This window comes from Aulonocara sp. 'chitande type north' Nkhata Bay, linkage group LG22 (assembly GCF_057382095.1).
Source record: "Aulonocara sp. 'chitande type north' Nkhata Bay isolate Kocher_YH1m ecotype deep benthic linkage group LG22, A_spYH_male_GT1.1, whole genome shotgun sequence".
Lineage (NCBI taxonomy): Eukaryota > Metazoa > Chordata > Actinopteri > Cichliformes > Cichlidae > Aulonocara > Aulonocara sp. 'chitande type north' Nkhata Bay.
The window spans coordinates 3,476,673-3,495,134 of record NC_141364.1 but is presented as its reverse complement, the minus strand read 5'-3'; the positions used below and the strand labels follow the sequence as shown (position 1 = coordinate 3,495,134).

Sequence of the window (18,462 nt, the reverse complement as noted above, 5' to 3'; positions counted from 1 at the left end):
GGAGGGGTGAGCGAGAGTGCCCAACAGACATGCGTGTAAAGAGAGCGAGAGAGAGACACAAGTAAAATAATATTTATTGGTATAAACATTCAAATACAGAAATATCTGACCGTGCGCTGTCACATTTACAGCAAATCTATAAAAACAGATAAAAAAGAAAAGAAACCCATCACCAAGGATTTTAAATCACATGACACAAACCCCTCTTAGTCTGTAATCAGTGTCGGCTCATATTTACAGGATACATCGGTGAGGGCAGCAGTACATGATGAACAGAAATCACTTTGTTTGTTTAAACACTGAACTTTATGGACTCGTGATAGCAGAAGAGTAACAGATGGTGACATTTACCAAAGGCAGTTTGACGTTTCGGATACACGCACTGCTTATTTTCATTTAGATAGAACCAATTAAATATTACAGGACAGTTCACCTCCAAATCAAATGTGCTATTCTTTCCGAGAGATCAGCTGCAGAGATGTGAACTCACCTCGGGGTGCTCTAAGGGCCAAACAGTACCTTTGAATAGCTCAGCAGTGATGCGTCTTTCCAGACATCATGACCGGCTCGTTATAAAAAACCCTCCACGAGCCGTGGAAAGAGCAGCTTCACATGGGAACGGTTACCATAGCTCTACCAGCCCAGAGAAGCACGCAGACAGCCAACATTACAGCTCTGCTCAAGAGGACTCGTCAGCGTTTACATCCCGTAACAGGAATCACGTCCCAACATGGGTACGTGCTCGTTTGCCCGAGCAGACTGTTGGATGGTTGTAGTTTGGTAGAAAGAAAATAGTTCCCACATGAAACTGCTCACAGCAAAGTTTGTGGACTTCATGAGAAACAGGGGCGTGACTTCAGCAAAGAGGTTTCCAGGTGTATTTTCAGGTGCTTCAAGAACTACTGTGCACTTCATGATCAAGAAAAACTAAATAAGAAAAAGCGGGGAACCCACGCCGACACAATCCAGAAATACAGGGTGGGGGAAAACATGCAAACGTGAGTTTGGGGTGAACTGTTGCTTTAAATTTTGCATCTCAAATCTTAATATTACCATCCTCCTTGTTGGCTTACTTTTGCCTGACTTTGAGCAAATAAATAAAAGGAGCACGAGCTGCTCTGTCTCCACCCGCTGAGGTTTATTTGCTGTGTTCACATCACGTAAAATGAGCGTAGCAGCTGTTTTTCTGGGTTCAAACCCACTGTTCAACTGGGCTGAAGGCCAAGCTGTGGATGAAATGAGGCGTCTGTATCATTTCCCTCCGCGGTGACTGGAAGGCTCTAATTGGAGGTTTGCAGTCGGAAGTGGACGTGGACGAAAGCAGCATTTACAGTCCACTCGACATAAACGCAGCATCGTCTCACTGCTCCTCTGACGCTCTGTTTATGTCGCTAAAATGTTACATCTCGATCTTGATTAAAAAATAAAAATAAATAATAATAATGATAATCTGATGGTGCTCTAATTAAATACACCGCATCGTTTCTGGTTTAACAATCGTCCCTACTCTGTGTTTTATCCTGGGAACAGCCGGAATCATCTCAGCCTGCTGGCTGGTCGTGGACATTAACCTTATATTTAATGCTGCTTTATGACATTAGAGCTGGAGTCTAGCACTTTTACACATAAATCAACATCTGTTACATTTGGCACAAGCTAATACGTTGCTTATATAAAGCATCCCCAACCTCCAGTCACTGCTTTTAATGTTCCAGGCCGGAGTTCAGTTTGTTCCTTTTCTGCTGCAAGTCCATGGAGTGGACTCGCTCTCAAACACGCGTGTCTTTGAGGAAACATCACTGTCACAATGTGCAGATTGATTTATGATTTATCTCGCTATCAGAACGGAGCGACAGAGAATTCAGAACAGAATTTTTTGACTAGTTTGTTGCTCTTCTAATGAGTTTGAGAATTTTCCAGCTGCTTTGAATTTGCTGATTTAAAGATAATAAAGAAAGATTTTTAGACTTTGACCGTCTTACAGTCGCACAAAAACAACAAGTCAGACTCATTTTCCTCAGTGCTTTGGACTAAGTGAGCTTTTTATTGCTGAGTATGTTCATCTAAGCAGCCACAGATAAAACCCATCCTCCTGCTCTTCATGGTCCTATTAGAGCTTTGGACAGAAACAGTGGTGGGGTTGTTTTGATGTGCACGTTGTTTTGACAGCTGGGACTAATCCAAGGTCGGGAAAGTCCCACTGATAACAGCATGACAAAGTGCAGCATCCACTGCACGTACAAAGAAAAATATTTACACGTGTGTCTTTGTCTGTATGAACGGGATCGGCCTCCTTAAAGGTGGCCGAGCAGGATTTAGGTGACTGCAAACACCTTACAGGTGTCAGACTGATGTCGTGTCATCACTGGACTCGTCCTCTGATTTGCTGTTAGACTTGAGATCGGCCTCTTCATCAGCTGGACTCGGAGGTGCGTCAGACAGAGATGGAGGCCTCACTGCAGAGAGTGATAAAGATAATCATACTGATGCACTCTAACACCACCTCAAGCCTGTGGAATACAGTCTGTATACTTTACTATGAGGTTTGCTTGTTTTTATAAAAAGAGGATGTGATTATTATTCATACAGTACTAGACCCAATCAGCAGGGAGGATGCTGCGAGCTGCTGTGGCCTGAGGTTTTGCAGATTACTCGTGATGCTCTGGGCATTCAAAACATCTTTGCAGAGACAGAATACAGCAGATCATCCTCCTGACTGATCCATCGAGCACCAACATGCAGTGATTGTAAGTGTGACTGGTTGTACCGTAGGCAGGGAGGGATTTGGTGCGCTCTCGGTTGTCCTCGCTTGCAGCTGAAAGGTTGACTGTCCTCTTCAGAGATGACGACCGCTGGCTGCCCGTGCCAGACGCTGCGCCTTCGACGGATCCATCAAACACATCGCCGTCTGTGGAACTCTCACCTGCTGGAAGAGAAGGACACACTGTCCGTAAAGACCGACACGAATTTGAAGCTGAAAACTCTCAGCGGCTTCATTTGATTTCCCAGCGTGGACTTGGACAGCAGATATGAACTACCGATGACTGATTAGGAACCGGTTTGAATGCAAAGGTAAGTGTTGGAAGTCAGAAAGGTACTATCCTACAGGATGAAGACGTTATCAAAGAAACTATTTATTTCCTTAATTTTCATTAAAGTGCAGTTCCTCTAATGGCCACTTGAAGGTGCGGCTCCATCCCCAAAGCCTCTTCTGTTAAAATGCAAAGTTTGTTTACAGCTTGATGCAAAAAGTGTCTCAATAATCTTTCCAATATAACTTCATAGTGGATGATTTTAAAAAAGCTTTTTTATTATTGAGTAAATTTTAAAGCAGTTTAGCATAACTGCCGCAGGCCGTTTGATTGACAGGCGTCCCGACCTCCACTGGACCTCTGCTCTGTGTTTGCTGGTGTCGGTGCCTTTTAAGACATCTTCTGAGAATAATATTGGACAAATTACACATCTTATTGTACGAACAGATCAGTCTTTCCTTAAGTTTTCGTGAATATATAATTGGTATAATATTTGTGTGCTAATGTGCAGGGTTGCATGTATCTGCACCATTAAACACGTGGATGCAAACTGATGATCAGACTTTTTAGCATTAGCTGATGAGCTCTGATAGTTTAGATTCCATAAAGAGGATTGTGGTGATCCTAAAGCTAGTGGGTGTAAGTTTGCTTTAAAAATAAAATATTGAACGAGGTTAAAACAACAACTCTGCGGTTCACACTGAGATATTCTGCAACGCTTCATCAGCTGAAACACACTCACTCTGAAGAGTGCAATAAACTGTCCTGGAAACGTACAAATGACCTTTTCTTCTCGTCTCTTTGACTTTAAAATCACATCTTTTTACACAACAATTAAAAAAAGAAGAGAAGTCGTCTTTTTTTCTTATCGCGCAGCTGAGTCGCTGTTTTAAGGAAAAACACTGAGTCCCTGTGAGCGTTAATTACACAACTAAAGCATTAAACTACTAAATCCCCCGCACAGTGACATTTGGACGTATCAAGTACAGGCTGGGATTGAACGCATCTGCTTTAAGTGTGACAGACCATCGCTTCAGACGTAACATGTGTGGCGTGTGGAGGCGTCAAACACGGCCCTGGAAGCCTCCATTAAACATGCAGGAACCTGGTAAATTAAGTGTTGTGCTTTGCCAGAGCGGCGAGTCGTGCAGCCTTCATCGCAGGGAAGCGTCTCAGCAGCCGTGGCTGTCTGACATCGTCTGAGTGACCATCTGTGCCGAATTTAAACCACCTTATCAATAAAAAATAAGTAATAAATAAATAATACCTGAACTATAATGTTTATAGACTGAGATTGATGCCTTTTAATAAAGATTGATTATCTTAAATTGTTTATTGAAAGGTTTTACATATATGAGTCTTGTGTGACGCCTCATTTCTTTACATTTTACCAGGATAATGAAAAATAAGTGCTGCGATTTATTGAAACATCTGATCCATGCAAAGGAAACCAAGATGTGCTGCTTCAATCATGCTCTGGGGAGGCCGATCCATGACCCATAGTGGTTTTACTGCACTGGTATCGTATGTGGGATCATTGTTCTGCTGAAAAATGTGCAGACGGTACTGCACGGTGGACCAAAGTATGACGGCACTTTTCTGTCCATCGGTCTCATCAGCTGTGACGAGATCATCCAGGACTGGACCGAAAATGACGGTGTCCAATGAAAAACAATGAAAACAAGTATAAGGAGGTCCGGTGGCTTGAAAGAAAAATATAAAGAAATCAGAGTGACTCAAGACTTTTGCACAGTGCTGTAGGTACTAACCCTTCTGAGGAGAGAGAGCTTCTGCAGGGTTGCTGCTGGTACTCGCTCGCTCCTGTTCTGATGGTGCCCTCTTCAGGCGAGGAGCAGGAAGTGGTGCTTTGGGAGACAAGCTGCCCGTTGGAGCACTGCCACATTCATCTGACACACAGAGGAATCAACCAGTCAGACACTTGGTCTGGTTTTAAATGGGAACTGCATATATTTTTCAGCTTCAAAGTGGTGGCTTCGCCCTCTCCCTGCTTACCAGAGACGTAGGTGCTGCTTGGTCGGCGGCTAGCTGGGCTGAGGGGTCCAGAGGTGCAGGCCACCAGGGGTGCTTTGATAGCCTGGGGTGGTTTGGGGGTGACACCAGATGGCTTAGCCCTGGGTGATGGCTCTGGTTTAGATTCATCAGTGTCTGCTGGCACGGCGGGATGGACTTCTGACTTGGCTGCAGGAAGACGATTGACAGCACCGTCAGCACAGAGCCAGCACGCTTGAAACATCACATTTTTCATGGCATTTCAAATTTCATGTGGAGCCCCGCCTTTCATGTTCAGCCTCATCTGAAGGTAAGATGATAAAGACACAAACCTTTGTCACCGTCCACCTTGTCCTGTGCGTGAGCTGCCTCCGTCTGAAACCAGAGAAAGACATTTTTATATTCAGTCACTGAGTGCGCTCCTACTGGCCTTTTCATTAGGAACATCTGCAGCTCGGCTTACGTCGCTGCATCATTCTGACGAGTTCTGACGATAAATCTACTTTACTACTGTAGCTGCACTCAGCAGTAATGTGGTACTGGTCTGTTCCTATTATTTTGTCCACCCCATGAACATTCATGTCTTATATTTTGGATAATGATGCATCCAAACTTTAAACTCCACCTACTTTCTTCCCAGCCATTCTCTCCTGCCTGGCCTTCATCTCAGCCATCAGGTCCATTCTCATCATAGGAACTCCGATGTGACGGGGTTTATGGGGGTTTCCCTTCTTCTCCACTTTCTCCAGATGCTCTGTCTTCTCCAGGTTCTCCTTACTCTCCACGTTCTTCTTTTCTTTCTCCTCCTCTGCAGGTTCGGTGGCAGCTGGAGACGCCTCAATCTCAGAATCTGTGTGGTTCGAAGAGTGAGACCTGTGGGGTTCCTGCTCGGGCTCCGGCACAATGGGACAGATTTTCACAGGTGATGTGGGAGATGCCGGTGTCGTCTCCCAAGTCACTGGACACGGGGAAAGGGGTGCAGCTGTGGCAGAAGAGGCAGCTTGAGGTGGGGTGATGGCGGCAGATCCATGGCTCTTCTCTGAACGGGACGTTCGTTTGATGAGATTAAAGAAACCACTCTTCCTGGATTCACGTTTTTTATCCGATCCTTCCTGAGTGCTGGTGGACGAACCTTTCCCAGAGGGAATTCTGGAGATGATCAAAATGAGAAAATCTAAATTTATTCAGTCTCAAAAGTGAATTTGATGCCAAACATGTTCAAATTATAAGAAAACCTTAACCAACATGACCAACTGAATTTGGGAAATGATCACTTTAATGTCACAAAAAAAAGGGAAAACAATGTTTACGTCTCTTTGACTTCTCGACATGGAGCTGAACAGCTGTAGGACTGGAAAATATCCAATCCTACAGCTGTTTAGCACCAGATGAGGACGAGGTGGAGGAAATCCAACCAATACATGCATCTGCCACTATCCAAAACTCAAGAGGACAAATCCCAGCTGGTCACATGCAGGTCTCTAACATCCGCAAAATGTCCTCCAGCCTGTATTTAGCCTACAGTCAAAGGTAAATGCACGGTAGGCTTTACACCATCTGGCTAATAATAATAATAATAATGGATTGCATTTATATAGTGCTTTTCGAGGCCCTCAAAGCGCTTTACAATTCCACTGTTCATTCACTCTCACATTCACACACTGGTGGAGGCAGCTACAGTTGTAGCCACAGCTGCCCTGGGGCAGACTGACAGAAGCGAGGCTGCTAAATCACGCCCCTCTGGCCATCACCAGTAGGCGGTAGGTGAAGTGTCTTGCTCAAGGACACAACGACCAAGGCAGACAGAGCTGGGGATCGAACCGGCAACCTTCCGGTTACAAGATGAGCTTCCCAACCCCCTGAGCCTCGGTCGCCAAGCTAAATACAAAGATGTGCATATTTGTACTTTAGCAAACTGCTGTTTTCAGGTAACGTAATGAACTGTTACTATTGTAATAAGTTACTTTTAAAAGTAAGATTACTTAAAGAGTGAAAATATGTAAAACAGTTTTGGCACGATGCTCACTTGAAGCCGAGTTTAATGACTTTCTTGGAGAAGAAGTCATCCAAGCCCTCGTCCAGCTTTCCCATGATGCTGTTCGGCTCTGCTTCCTGTGGCGCCGAGCCGCCCGTGGCCTCCCGCTGAAAGAGACAAACAGAGCTCAATTATTTGATGATGAGTTTACACTAAAAGGACTCACAAAACAAATCCCAAACATCCATCCCAGGGTCGATTTGGGGATGTTAGAGACCTACGTGTGGCCGAGCGGGTTTCGTCCTCTTGGGTTTTGGCCGGAATTTGGTGTGATGTTCCAGAGTTTTGTGCTCCATGGGCGGCAGCTCGGCCAGCGGGGCAGATTTTGCGTCCTGTGGAGTCGGGGGAGGGGGGAGGTCTTCGTAGTACGCTGATGTTCTGTCCAGCTGTGAAGGAGAAGGAAGAGGAGGGTCCTCGACGTGGATAGGTACCTCTTCCAGAGCTTTGTCGAGGTCAAACTCCAACTCTGACAGGCAAAGACAGAAGGAAGCAAAGCCTCATGGGAATTTCAAAAAGACAAGTCAAGATCGAACAAGTCAAATACCACCGCAGCAGGTCCTCACGCTAAGATGTTGTGTTATATTTTGTCCCATGATACTGGATACACAAGACATGAAACAACTAGAAGACAGATTGTAAACTTATGAAAATACAGTTCAAATCTGTGTCCTTCTTCACTTCTGCCAGGCTGATTCTGGTCCGCGAGCCTGATGTTTGACACCCCTGGTCTAAAGCCTTATAAGGAGCTGTATTATATTTTATTTTGAAGAGTTTCTACATGCTTAGACGTCAGTCTCATCAGTGACTAACAGTAATGAGTAGATTTGTTTATCTAGTTCACTTTTCCCCGTCTGGATGAAATGCTTGCCGACTGTCTCCATACTGTTTATTTCCCACCTCCTCCAGGTTCAAAGGGTCACCGGCGCCTGACTCAACATGTTACTTACCAAACGCCACAGACACGGGCCTCAGCATCCTGACCAGAATGCTCTTCCTCTTGGACTTGGGTATCATCTAAACAGCAAAGTATTTTTGTTAATCATTATTTTTTTTATTGTCACACAAATACGTGAAACTCTCACGAGTACAGCCATAAAAACAAACACAGCAGATTTGGGCTTAGCTGTTAACCCATCAAGGTGACCTCCTAGCGCAGCGCTAACACCGCTCCCAGGTCTCTGCTGTACTCACACACATCTGTGGAAGTCTCACTCTTCGAGGTGAATTCTCCTCCTCCATGTTGTAGATGTAAGAAGTTTAGACCCAGAGCAGAAAATGATCTCCTGCCTCTGTCTTCAAGTTTGTATGTTTGAAATTCAATTCAGTTTTATTTATAAAGCTCCAAATCACAACAACAGTCGCTTCAAGGTGCTTTATATTGTAAGGTAGACCCTAAAATAATGGATACAGAGAAAAGACCCCCTGTGAATAAGCACTTTGGTGACAGTGGGAAGGAAAAACTCCCTTTTAACAGGAAGAAACCTCCAGCAGAACCAGGCTCAGGGAGGGGCGGGGGGAGGGGCTCAGGGAGGGGCGGGGCCCAAGGAGATCACTTTGAACGGATTAACAGACCTGTTTTCTTTAAATCCTGCTTGTGCTCTGTTACTGATGACTTTGAAACATTCGTAGCACATCATTCATACTTGTGTTTTCCTACCATGGAGTCCATATCGTCCAGGTCATTTCCCCGATCTTGGTTCTGATCCTGGTCGTAGCTCTCTGGCTGCAGAACTGTCTCATCTAAGACTTCCATCTCCAAATGGGGCTTGTGATGCACCAGAGGTTGGTCCTTTCTGATCAGATGGTCAGCCTGAAAACAGCCAGAGAAAGATAACGAGGGATAACCAGGAAGACCTCGACGAGGAGAAAAAGAAAGGTGGTGGAGGTGAAGGTGAAGAGGACACCAACCAGAGTGTGCTGTGATCTGGACAGAGACTCCAGGATCTCATCCACGATGCGATCAGAGAGAAACGAGGCAACGGCGAGTTTCACTTCACTGTCACACACGGGCGACATAAGACACGTGTTACACATGTGCCCAGGATATTAAGATCAAAAGGTATTAAAAGATTTTACAATTTTAAAAAAGTGTGTGTGCTGAGGATCAGAAGCTCTTTAAGTGTTTTTAAGGAACCTCGTTTGCATTTCAGACCTGATCTTATTGATGATGTCGACCCCGGACTGCTCCAGCAGCGTGGTGGTGGCAAAGCTGCGAGGAATGGTCATCCTCCCCGCACCGGCCTTCAGCAGCTCCTGGCGAAGGCTGCTCTTCTTCATCACATTAGGACACAGGGCCTCTGCAGCCTCCACCATGGACCTCAGCATCGTCTGAGGTGAGCGAGTTAGAGTTTAAGGCTCGACTTGCTTTCCCGTCACACAGCCGAGATTAGAGCCACGTTTCAGGGGTAAAAATGGCCGTTCTTACCTGCAGCTGGTCGTCCATCACTGCAGCTACCTCTCCAGCCATCGACTCCAGTTTATCCTGAATAGCTCCGACACACGTACCTGTGGAGCCTGCACTCTTCAGGTGGTACAGGTTGGGAAGCAGCTGCGATAAAAAGTAAAGGATATGAGTGAGGAGCATCTGGGTCGGTCTCCATGCCGCACACAGGCTGTGCTGTTAGTGTTGGTGGATCTGAGGTGAGCTGCACGTTCTTACGGTTTTGGAGTTTCTGGCATCCCTCATGAGGTTCTCGGCCACCTTCATGTCCTCCTGAACGGCGCTGGTCTCTGTGAACCTCAGAGAGTTCAGATGATCCTGCACCCTCACACACATCATGTCCATCATCTGCATCACAGAGGTCAAAGGTCAGACAACACTGCACGCGATATTTTGAATACTTTAATTATTTAAAGTCCCTTTGATCTGTACAATTAAATAAAAGTCAGTACAGAGTAGAGATGGCACGATACCGATTCTGATATCATAAATTTGGATATCTGCCGATACCGATATGAATCCGATATGGCGTATTTTGTAATCAATAAAACTGTTAAGTCAAATTGTTGAATGTGTCCTTGTGTTTCTTAAACTTGTAAAGTCTGAGTTCAAGCAGTAGGATCAAAGCCATTCCTTTGATCCTGACCACCTCTGCAGCCGCTCTGTGCTGGGGGAGGTTTTATTGTAGATACATCCTCTCTGACAGATCTGTTTCTTAAACACACAACAGTTGTTGCAAAAGACCAAGAGAGAAATCTGTGCTGCGCCTGCCTGCTGTGTGGTGGTGGTGACGATTCCCTGCTGCAGTCTGTACGCCTGCTCCTGCAGGTATTTACGCGTCTCGTGGTTCCTCAGCAGGTACTGCTCCATCTGCACGAGGAAACACACGGTGAGATCACACAGAAATGATCTTTACACGACCAAAACAGAGAAAACCAAAACCTTGAACAAGGCGTCCTCCGTCTTCTCTGGATTTGCCTTCAGCGCCTGAGCAGCATCCATGATGGGAACAGGCATGAAACGGATGGTGTAGTTCCTGATGGGGAAAAACCACATTTGATTCACTCACACAACACCAAAGCCGGGGCTGGGCTTTAAAGCTGGCAGCTGTGCCTTCCTGGACACTCACTTCTCCAAAGCGGCAGCGACATCCTGCAGCCCCTGCGGGCTCAGGTTGTTCCTGTCCCACACTAACGTCCTGCAGATACAAAACAAATATAAAAACTAATCAGCCAAAAAAGGAAAATAACTCTTTTAGTATCCTCTATGAGAAACTTTTAGAAATGAAAAGATTGTCAGGATGTTTTTGAGATTCCCACGCTCATCGCTGTAGGACATTAAAATCCTCTTCAACTTCTTGATGTTCACCACAACACGAGTTAAAGATGAAACACCTGAGCTCACCTGAGCTTAGTGTTGATCTGCAGGGCTTTGGCCAGAATCTTAGCCCCCATGTCTCCCATGGAGTTTCCACTGATGTCCAGTTTGGTCAGAGAGGTGTTGCTGCCCAGAGCGTTGAGGACGATGGAGAGGTCGGCCTTGAGTTTGGAATCAGCCAGGGACAGCGAGGTCAGCGGCTGCAAACGGGGACGCAACGGACACATTTTGAGTGTTTAAAATCAAAACAGGATGAATTTAAAGCCTTAAACACGAATTTAGTGTTTAAAGTTTCTTACGGATTCCTCTTCTTGAATCATATGAACCAGATTGTCCAGGACCTGAGCCACATTCCTGTAGGAAACGTTACCAGGTGAGTAATTGTGCCGCAGTGAAACAAAGAGTGCAAACCCATGTTTGTGGCTTGTCTGTCACCCACTTGGTCTTGATGTTGTTAAAGTTTTTGCCCAGTGAAAGATGCCTGATGGAGCGGTTCTTGGCCAGCCACACGAGCAGGGTGGTCAGATCCATATCCAGGCCTGCGTGAGGCAGCACGGAAACATGAATGAACCAAGATCACAGTCAAAGCAAGTACAGGAGCAGCTTTAATACTAAAAGTAAAATTTCCACACCATTGTCAGAAATATCCAGACTGGTAATGTTGGGAATCTCAGCAATACAACCCTCCAGGATCTGGGAGCCTCCAGAACGCAGCTGGAGCAGAAGACAGTCGCTGTAAACACTTTTCCAATACTTCCAGTTTACTTTATCTGTGTAGAACAAATCACAACAACATGTAGTCTCCACACTCACGCAGCGTGCTGCAGTCTTACCTCACAGCAGCTGAGGTCCAGAGACACGTCGCTGAGGTTCGGGTTGCAGCCGAGTCCCAACAGCAAAGATCTGCAGAGACACAAATGAATCAGCGAGTGTGACTTACAGACATCAGTGTCACTTTTTCCAGGTTATCCTTCCTTTTATTAACATCTGTCTCTGTGTGAACAGCAACACATCCCTGAGGTTTCCAGAAATCAGCTAAACGTTATACTGAAAACACTAACAGGAGACCTGTTACGCTCAAACATGACCAAAGCGGCTGAAGCACTTACTTCAGCGTCAAACCGCTTCAGAGACAAATTTGCTTTCATGTGAAACGTGTACAGAATATGTGTCGTTTAAATCACAGTCTTACTTCAGAGCCTCCAGAGGCAGCTTGGTTCCTGACAGACTGACGGACGTCAGAGCCTGAGCAGAGCTGAAGAACTGCTTAAAGGACGGAGGGATATCTTTACACTTCCTGTGAGGACACGTGCATCAACACATCGATAAATGTCAAGTGACAAAACAACTGTTGGATAAGATTTGCTGAAGGAGAAATCAAAAGAGAAATGAATGCATCATTTGTGATCAGATTGGATATCTGCAGAGACATCACACTAAGGTGCATCATTATTAACATCTGACCTGTGAGAAAAGACTGTTTTTGACATGTTGAGGACAGAAAGGTGCTTCAAAGATCCTCTGAGCAGGGACGAACACACCTAAGCACAATAACAAACGATGAAGAAAAACATAATCAGAACGCGATGGAACCACAGAGCCCGACTTTTTAGTTTTAAAGTTGTTCCGACCTGCTCCAGACAGCAGTCGCTATTGGACAGATCGAGGGTTTCCAGGACGTTTGAGTGACTCAGGAAGCTGTGAAGGTTCTGTGAAGACAAAAAACACAAACTGTGACTGTAGCTCGAGTGTTGCCCAGCCTGGCGTTTGATACGAGATGTGGTGGCGAGGATGACTGCATACCGGGAGGTCGTCCCCTCGGAGGGAGTTTCCCGACAGATCGAGGTGTGTGAGGGTGGAGGCCACAATCGGGTTGGCGCAGAGAGCCTGACAGAGGCTGTTTACGCCTGAAAATGATGACAACAACACGCACTTAAAAAAAAAAAAAAAAAAGGTAAGAATTCACAAAATAGGACGTCTTCTCAGTGTCCCTGTGTTTGTTCACCTTTAGGAGACATGGAAGTCCTGGAGAGGTTCACGTGCTTTAGACCCATGGGCAGTTTGGCAAACTGAGCGCTCAGAGCTGCAACACCTGCAGGAAACAAACATCAGTATTTGAAGTCGTTAGACCAGGGATGTCCAACTCCAGGCCTCGAGGGCCGGTGCCCTGCAGGTTTTAGATCTAACCCTGGGTCAACACACCTGAATCAAATGATCAGTTCATTACCAGGCCTCTGGAGAACGTCAAGACATGTTGAGGAGGTAATTTAGTCATTTGAATCAGCTGTGTTGCATCAAGGACACATCTAAAACCTGCAGGACACCGGCCCTCGAGGCCTGGAGTTCGACACCTGTGCGTTAGACTTTAAAGTGCTAAAGAAATGACCACCAGAGGGCGCCTGACTGCAGCTGGAAGCCCCGTAGGGAGACGGATAACAGAACTCTGAACAAATGTTTAACAGATGAAAAAAAATTAAACATAATGAGAAGTGAAATTAATGCCAGTTCTCATCCGGGACAATAACAAATGAAGTAATGCTCTACGAGAACATCGCCTCTTTTGTATTCCTGGGATGTTTAAGGGCGTGCTGATACGTCACGGCCTGTAGTGTGTGTGTGTCTGTGTGTGTGTACACATTTTTTAACCTTTGTCCTCCAGCGAGTTGTTGCTCAGATTGAGTGTTTGAAGTGTGGAGGCGGGGTTGTGTGCCAAAGCGCCGGCCAGTTTCTGAGCAAAATCACTGCAGGAGAAGAAGAGCGAGCAGGCTTAGCAAGATTTTGTTAACAGAGTCTCAACACGAGCAACAACAATGCAGATCGGTCAGTCGGGGTCTCTTTTTATTCTTTACTGACAAATGTGGAGAATATGGAAGAACGGAAAATGAGCACAAATCACATGTGCCTGGCTCTCTTATTTGACCTCTGACCTTTTGAGCCCAGCATTGTCCAGCACCAGCTCCTCCAGCCGGCTCGATCGAGCCACCACTCTCAAAATCTGGTCGCACACATCTGTCGGCTGAAACAGACAAAACAGACTCGGGTCTTAAACTGAATCCCAGTCACATAAAAATAAATAAAGAATTTTTATTATATAGCGAAGGATTTTTAACATTATGATAAAAACACAGGAGGCCATGTGTGGATGTTTTATGTCACAGGTAAAGCGGGATTTGTGCAGGATGTTACCAGTTTGTAGTCTTTGGTGGAGAGCTTAGTGAACCACTGGTTGTACTCCAGAACTGTAATGATTGGAATCAAATCCCTGAAAGGACAAAAATGTGCCTTCATTACCTTCACTTATTCCACACAGTGACACAGAAAAAAGGACATCAAACACTGCTGCTGACGTTGACCTGAAAGTTTACACCTCATTCACCCAGCACAATGAAAAATGTGATGCCAAGAGTCCTTTTGAAGCGTCAACAACAAAACAGCTGAATCTGTAATTAAATGCGTTGATACTGCACATAAAAAATGAAGATCAAACTGGTCCCCCCATATTCAAAGTCACTCTCGATACATAATGAGGTGTTGAGTGGTTTCAGTACTTGTTGTCCAGATGAACAAAGTCCTGCAGGTTGAGCTCTTTGGTGTCCTGAGTGAGATAGATGGTGTCCACATCCTGGTGACAACAAGAAAAGACGTGAGGCTGAGAGGAAAGAAACCACAAACTTAAAAAAAGAGCAGAAACACGCAGCTCCAGCAGATGTGACAAGAATCTGAGTTATTGCTTCAACATGGCTGTGACATCACAGTAAAAACATCTGGAGAGAAGCAGGCGAAGAAAAAAAGATGGAAAAGGTATCAGTGAAAAACAGAAAGCGGCAGATAAGAAAAGAAGCTGATGACTACAGACGAAAGAGAGGAAACAAAGTTCATCAGATTAAAAAGAGTAATGATTCCAGCGAGCAGCACCGACCCACTGGACTTCCTCTCTGTACGGCTGGCGGAGGTAATCACACACACACCAGTACTGATGGGAGAAGCCGCCTGCAAAGAATCACATGACAGCAGCGAATAAGCACAGACACTTTAAACATGTGAATTGGTGTAACTGGGAAGTGAGTGATGATGATGTACCGCACGGTCCCAGGTCAGCTGACGCCTGCTCGTCCCAGATGGCCTGCAGGGCTGCCAGCCTGTCCGGGGGATTCAAGTTTAACTTCCTCATCATCTTCCTTCCTTACAGAGAGAGGAAGGGACAAAAGAGGAGAAAGCAGGACAACAAAACAGGATCATTTCATATTCATTTCCACACTTCTTAAAAATCATTTCAAAAGCTTCACAAAACTCCCAAAGCAACAACTGAAACTAAAGACAGGAAACAAGAAAAAAGACAAGCTCGACTTTATTAGCTAATAAAAAGAAACGAGGACTAAACTCACATTTTCATAACTAATGACGAGATTTGTTTAGCAGTCAACTAGACTGAAAACATACATTTGGTTTCATCTGGGTGCAAAGGCCACAAACGTCTGATTTCTATCAACTGAATTACTGTGAACATGAAGTGGTCACCATGGATGCGACCATCATCACAGAGACTTTCTGTAACATCCTGAAAATGAAACCACGTTGAAGGATTGCTGTAGAGGATTTGCACACACTGCAAAGATCCACTGTGGGATCTAAAACTAACAGCTGTGCTAAAAATGCTTCAGAGGTGCATAAGAAGATGACCTTAAACTTAAGATCTGCACAATTTGGACCTGCTCAGGCTCTTGATTCTCACACACGTTCAGATTAAACATGGTCAAAGAGACGAATAATGAGGCCGACACGTGTATCAGTCATGACAGTGATCTGAAAGCGTCAGACTGCTTCAAACGTGCACCGTGCAGCCGATTACAGGAACGACACTCTAGCAGAGTCCAGAAAAGTCTCCTGAAGATTTGTTTCATACTTATATTTTAATTCCTCCAGCAAACACAATGACCTCCAACAGATGTCAAACCCTTAAAGGTGCCGTGCTGTTAAAGATGCTTCTCCTGTTAAATGAGCTTTTTCCTGTTTTAAGTATCACATGGAAACTAATTGTTCATCATCATTCTAAACTTTACTGAATAAACTGAACACTGAAAACTTTATTTCACACTTAAAGGGTCTTTCCAACCCTCTGTCAGGTTGTGGTTCTGTGTTATCAGCCTAACAGTGCCAGCGGCTGCTGGCTGTGTGGTACCTACACCGGTACGCCTGCCGGGCAGATCCGGTGCAGACAGCTGCCGATGTGAGCGATCACCTTGTCCACTTCCTCTGCAGAGCCCAGCCGGAGGCTCCACGAGCCGTGCTCATGCTCCAACACCAGCTGCAGGGGGCGACACACACAAAGGAATCGGACATGAAGGAAACACGGATGTGAAGAAACGCAGACACCCCGTGATGATGATGATTGGTTTTCCCCTGAAAGCCTGAGGAGGCTGATTCAGGTGAGTGAGTTAATGCAGAGCTGGAGGCCTTTTTCACTTCTCCAGTTTAAAAGACCAACATGATGCAGAAGGACACACAGTGGACAAGAGGACAGCGTCAGAGTTCTCGACACGAGTCAAGCCTGCTTTAGCTTCATGAGGAAAAGCTGTCAATGTTTTACATGAGACACATGTGCATGTAGTCCAGATGTTGTCATGTGTGCTGCGATGTAATGAATGAAAAGCTCTATAATGTTGTTTGTACCTGTGTGGGCTTGTTGCTTTGGATTCCCTGGATTTCCAGATAGCTGAAGGACTGTTCAACCTGAAAGGGTTCAGAAGAGACGCCGTCAACGTAATCTTGTATTTCCACATCTGATCAAAGAGCCACTGAAAGGGCAGCAGGCTGAGAAAAAACAGCCAGAAGTGTTTTTCTACTTTTCATCAATCACAAAGGAGCTTTTTCTTCCCACAATGTGAACATTTACAACGGAAAACAAAGCGAAGTGATTACAGTCACTCCTCCTTCAGCATGAGAAACTCGGGCTCTTCCCAGGAAACGTTTACCCCTCACACACAGTCAAAACACAAGCTGCCATTAGCTGGATGAAGGGATTTCAGGTGCTGCACACACGGACACACACAATACAATACAACTTTATTTGTATAGCACGTTTAAAAGACCAGCGGTAACCCAAAGTGCTTTACAATAAAAACAGGAAAATTAAGATATGATTAAATAAAAGACTATTAACAAAGTACCACATATGTCATCAGGTTAAGGGCACAATTATACAGCAATAAAAGGGGATATAAGAACAAAGTTACTAAGAACAGATATAGCTAAAAGATAAAGTACATAAATAAGAAATTGAACCAAATATAAAACAGGGATGCTAACGAGATGGAAAAGCTATGTTGAATAAATGAGTTTTTAAACGGGATTTAAAAGATAAAACGGAGTCTGACGCACGGATAGCGATAGGAAGGTTGTTCCACAGATTCGGTGCAACCAGGGCAAAAGCACGGTCACCCCTAGATTTAAGTCTAGATCTAGGCTGGAGGAGTAATTGGGCTGAAGACCTGAGGGCTCGTCCAGGGACATCTAGACTAAGAAGATCGACAAGATAACGAGGGGCTAAATTATTTATAATTTTAAAGGTGAGCAACAATATTTTAAATTCAATACAATATTTTATGGGTAACCAATGCAAATCAATAAGAACTGGGGTGATAGAGGCATGCTTTCTACTGCCAGTCAGGAGGCGAGCCGCAGCATTCTGGACAAGCTGAAGTCTATGAAGGAGAGCACACACACACACGCACACACACACACACACACACACGCACACACACACACACACACACACACGCACACGCACACACAACATTTGATCTACATTTTTGAGCCAACAGCTGTATGTCTGAACAACTGAACTGGGCAGATGTGAAGGTAACAGGATGTACAGGGAGAGGTTTGGTTTGAGCTGCCCAGTTTTTTCCTTTGCATATTTGTTGCAGGGATCCTTGCACTCGCCTCAAAGCATCGAAACATACTGAAAAACTCAGCAGCAAAGTTTCTTTCCAGAAATCGTGACCTATATACTTTTATGCTTGTGTTTTGTTTTTTTACCTTATGTCTAAATCTTATTTTGCCATGTTTATCATATTTTATTGCTGCTATTGTTCTCGTGTTATTGTAAGGTGACCTCGAGGGTCTGAAAGGCGCCTATAAATAAAACGTATTATTATTACCTAAAAAATTCAGACAGAAAACTAATTTCTTTCTCCTGAACTGCACCAGGAAACAGGAGGCGTGCAACGACTGGTGATGAGAGGCTCACTCTCGTGGATGTGGACATGACGGCAGCCAGAGGTGCACATCTCTACCACTCTAAGAACACCACTTGTGCTCATTGTTTGAACCTGACCTTCACATTTAGGACCGAAGGCCGACTGCGAGGCAGATCTTATCAGCCAACTTCACTGTTAGCAATGCTGATGTGAGCCAAGCGAGGCAACATCTGGTGGAAAGAATGAAACATCATCGTTAAACTATCACACGTGGCTGAAATGTTGAGGGTCCACATACTTTCAGTCATGGAGCAGAACAAGTGTTACCTTGATGAGTGCGTATCTGTTTTTAGATGGACTGAGAATAAC

At 45.0% G+C, this 18,462-nt stretch overlaps 1 protein-coding gene across 3 annotated transcripts in view; it reads right to left on the bottom strand.

The window, feature by feature from the left end:
* Window positions 1-56: 56 nt before the first annotated feature.
* carmil1 (capping protein regulator and myosin 1 linker 1) overlaps window positions 57-18,462 on the bottom strand; it is a 30,863-nt gene continuing 12,457 nt past the window's right edge. Inside the window, exons 4-38 of one of the 3 annotated variants that reach the window (XM_086279551.1) lie at window positions 16,565-16,624; window positions 16,078-16,199; window positions 14,975-15,072; window positions 14,814-14,884; window positions 14,443-14,516; window positions 14,081-14,156; window positions 13,822-13,910; window positions 13,541-13,635; window positions 12,900-12,986; window positions 12,698-12,801; window positions 12,526-12,603; window positions 12,359-12,435; window positions 12,087-12,191; window positions 11,728-11,797; window positions 11,527-11,608; window positions 11,334-11,433; window positions 11,194-11,248; window positions 10,922-11,094; window positions 10,647-10,715; window positions 10,460-10,553; window positions 10,289-10,387; window positions 9,737-9,865; window positions 9,503-9,625; window positions 9,230-9,405; window positions 8,986-9,073; window positions 8,735-8,887; window positions 8,025-8,091; window positions 7,299-7,543; window positions 7,069-7,184; window positions 5,672-6,191; window positions 5,375-5,417; window positions 5,046-5,231; window positions 4,802-4,939; window positions 2,768-2,923; window positions 57-2,456 (exon numbers count right to left, since the gene is read on the bottom strand). In XM_086279551.1, the coding sequence (XP_086135677.1) occupies window positions 2,344-2,456; window positions 2,768-2,923; window positions 4,802-4,939; window positions 5,046-5,231; window positions 5,375-5,417; window positions 5,672-6,191; window positions 7,069-7,184; window positions 7,299-7,543; window positions 8,025-8,091; window positions 8,735-8,887; window positions 8,986-9,073; window positions 9,230-9,405; window positions 9,503-9,625; window positions 9,737-9,865; window positions 10,289-10,387; window positions 10,460-10,553; window positions 10,647-10,715; window positions 10,922-11,094; window positions 11,194-11,248; window positions 11,334-11,433; window positions 11,527-11,608; window positions 11,728-11,797; window positions 12,087-12,191; window positions 12,359-12,435; window positions 12,526-12,603; window positions 12,698-12,801; window positions 12,900-12,986; window positions 13,541-13,635; window positions 13,822-13,910; window positions 14,081-14,156; window positions 14,443-14,516; window positions 14,814-14,884; window positions 14,975-15,072; window positions 16,078-16,199; window positions 16,565-16,624 (4,131 nt within the window). In that variant the 3' untranslated portion in view covers window positions 57-2,343. Of the gene's footprint in view, window positions 2,457-2,767; window positions 2,927-4,801; window positions 4,940-5,045; window positions 5,232-5,374; window positions 5,418-5,671; window positions 6,192-7,068; window positions 7,185-7,298; window positions 7,544-8,024; window positions 8,092-8,734; window positions 8,888-8,985; window positions 9,074-9,229; window positions 9,406-9,502; window positions 9,626-9,736; window positions 9,866-10,288; window positions 10,388-10,459; window positions 10,554-10,646; window positions 10,716-10,921; window positions 11,095-11,193; window positions 11,249-11,333; window positions 11,434-11,526; window positions 11,609-11,727; window positions 11,798-12,086; window positions 12,192-12,358; window positions 12,436-12,525; window positions 12,604-12,697; window positions 12,802-12,899; window positions 12,987-13,540; window positions 13,636-13,821; window positions 13,911-14,080; window positions 14,157-14,442; window positions 14,517-14,813; window positions 14,885-14,974; window positions 15,077-16,077; window positions 16,202-16,564; window positions 16,625-18,462 lie in introns of those variants that run through there. The other 2 variants (XM_086279550.1, XM_086279552.1) reach the window with 2 other exon arrangements.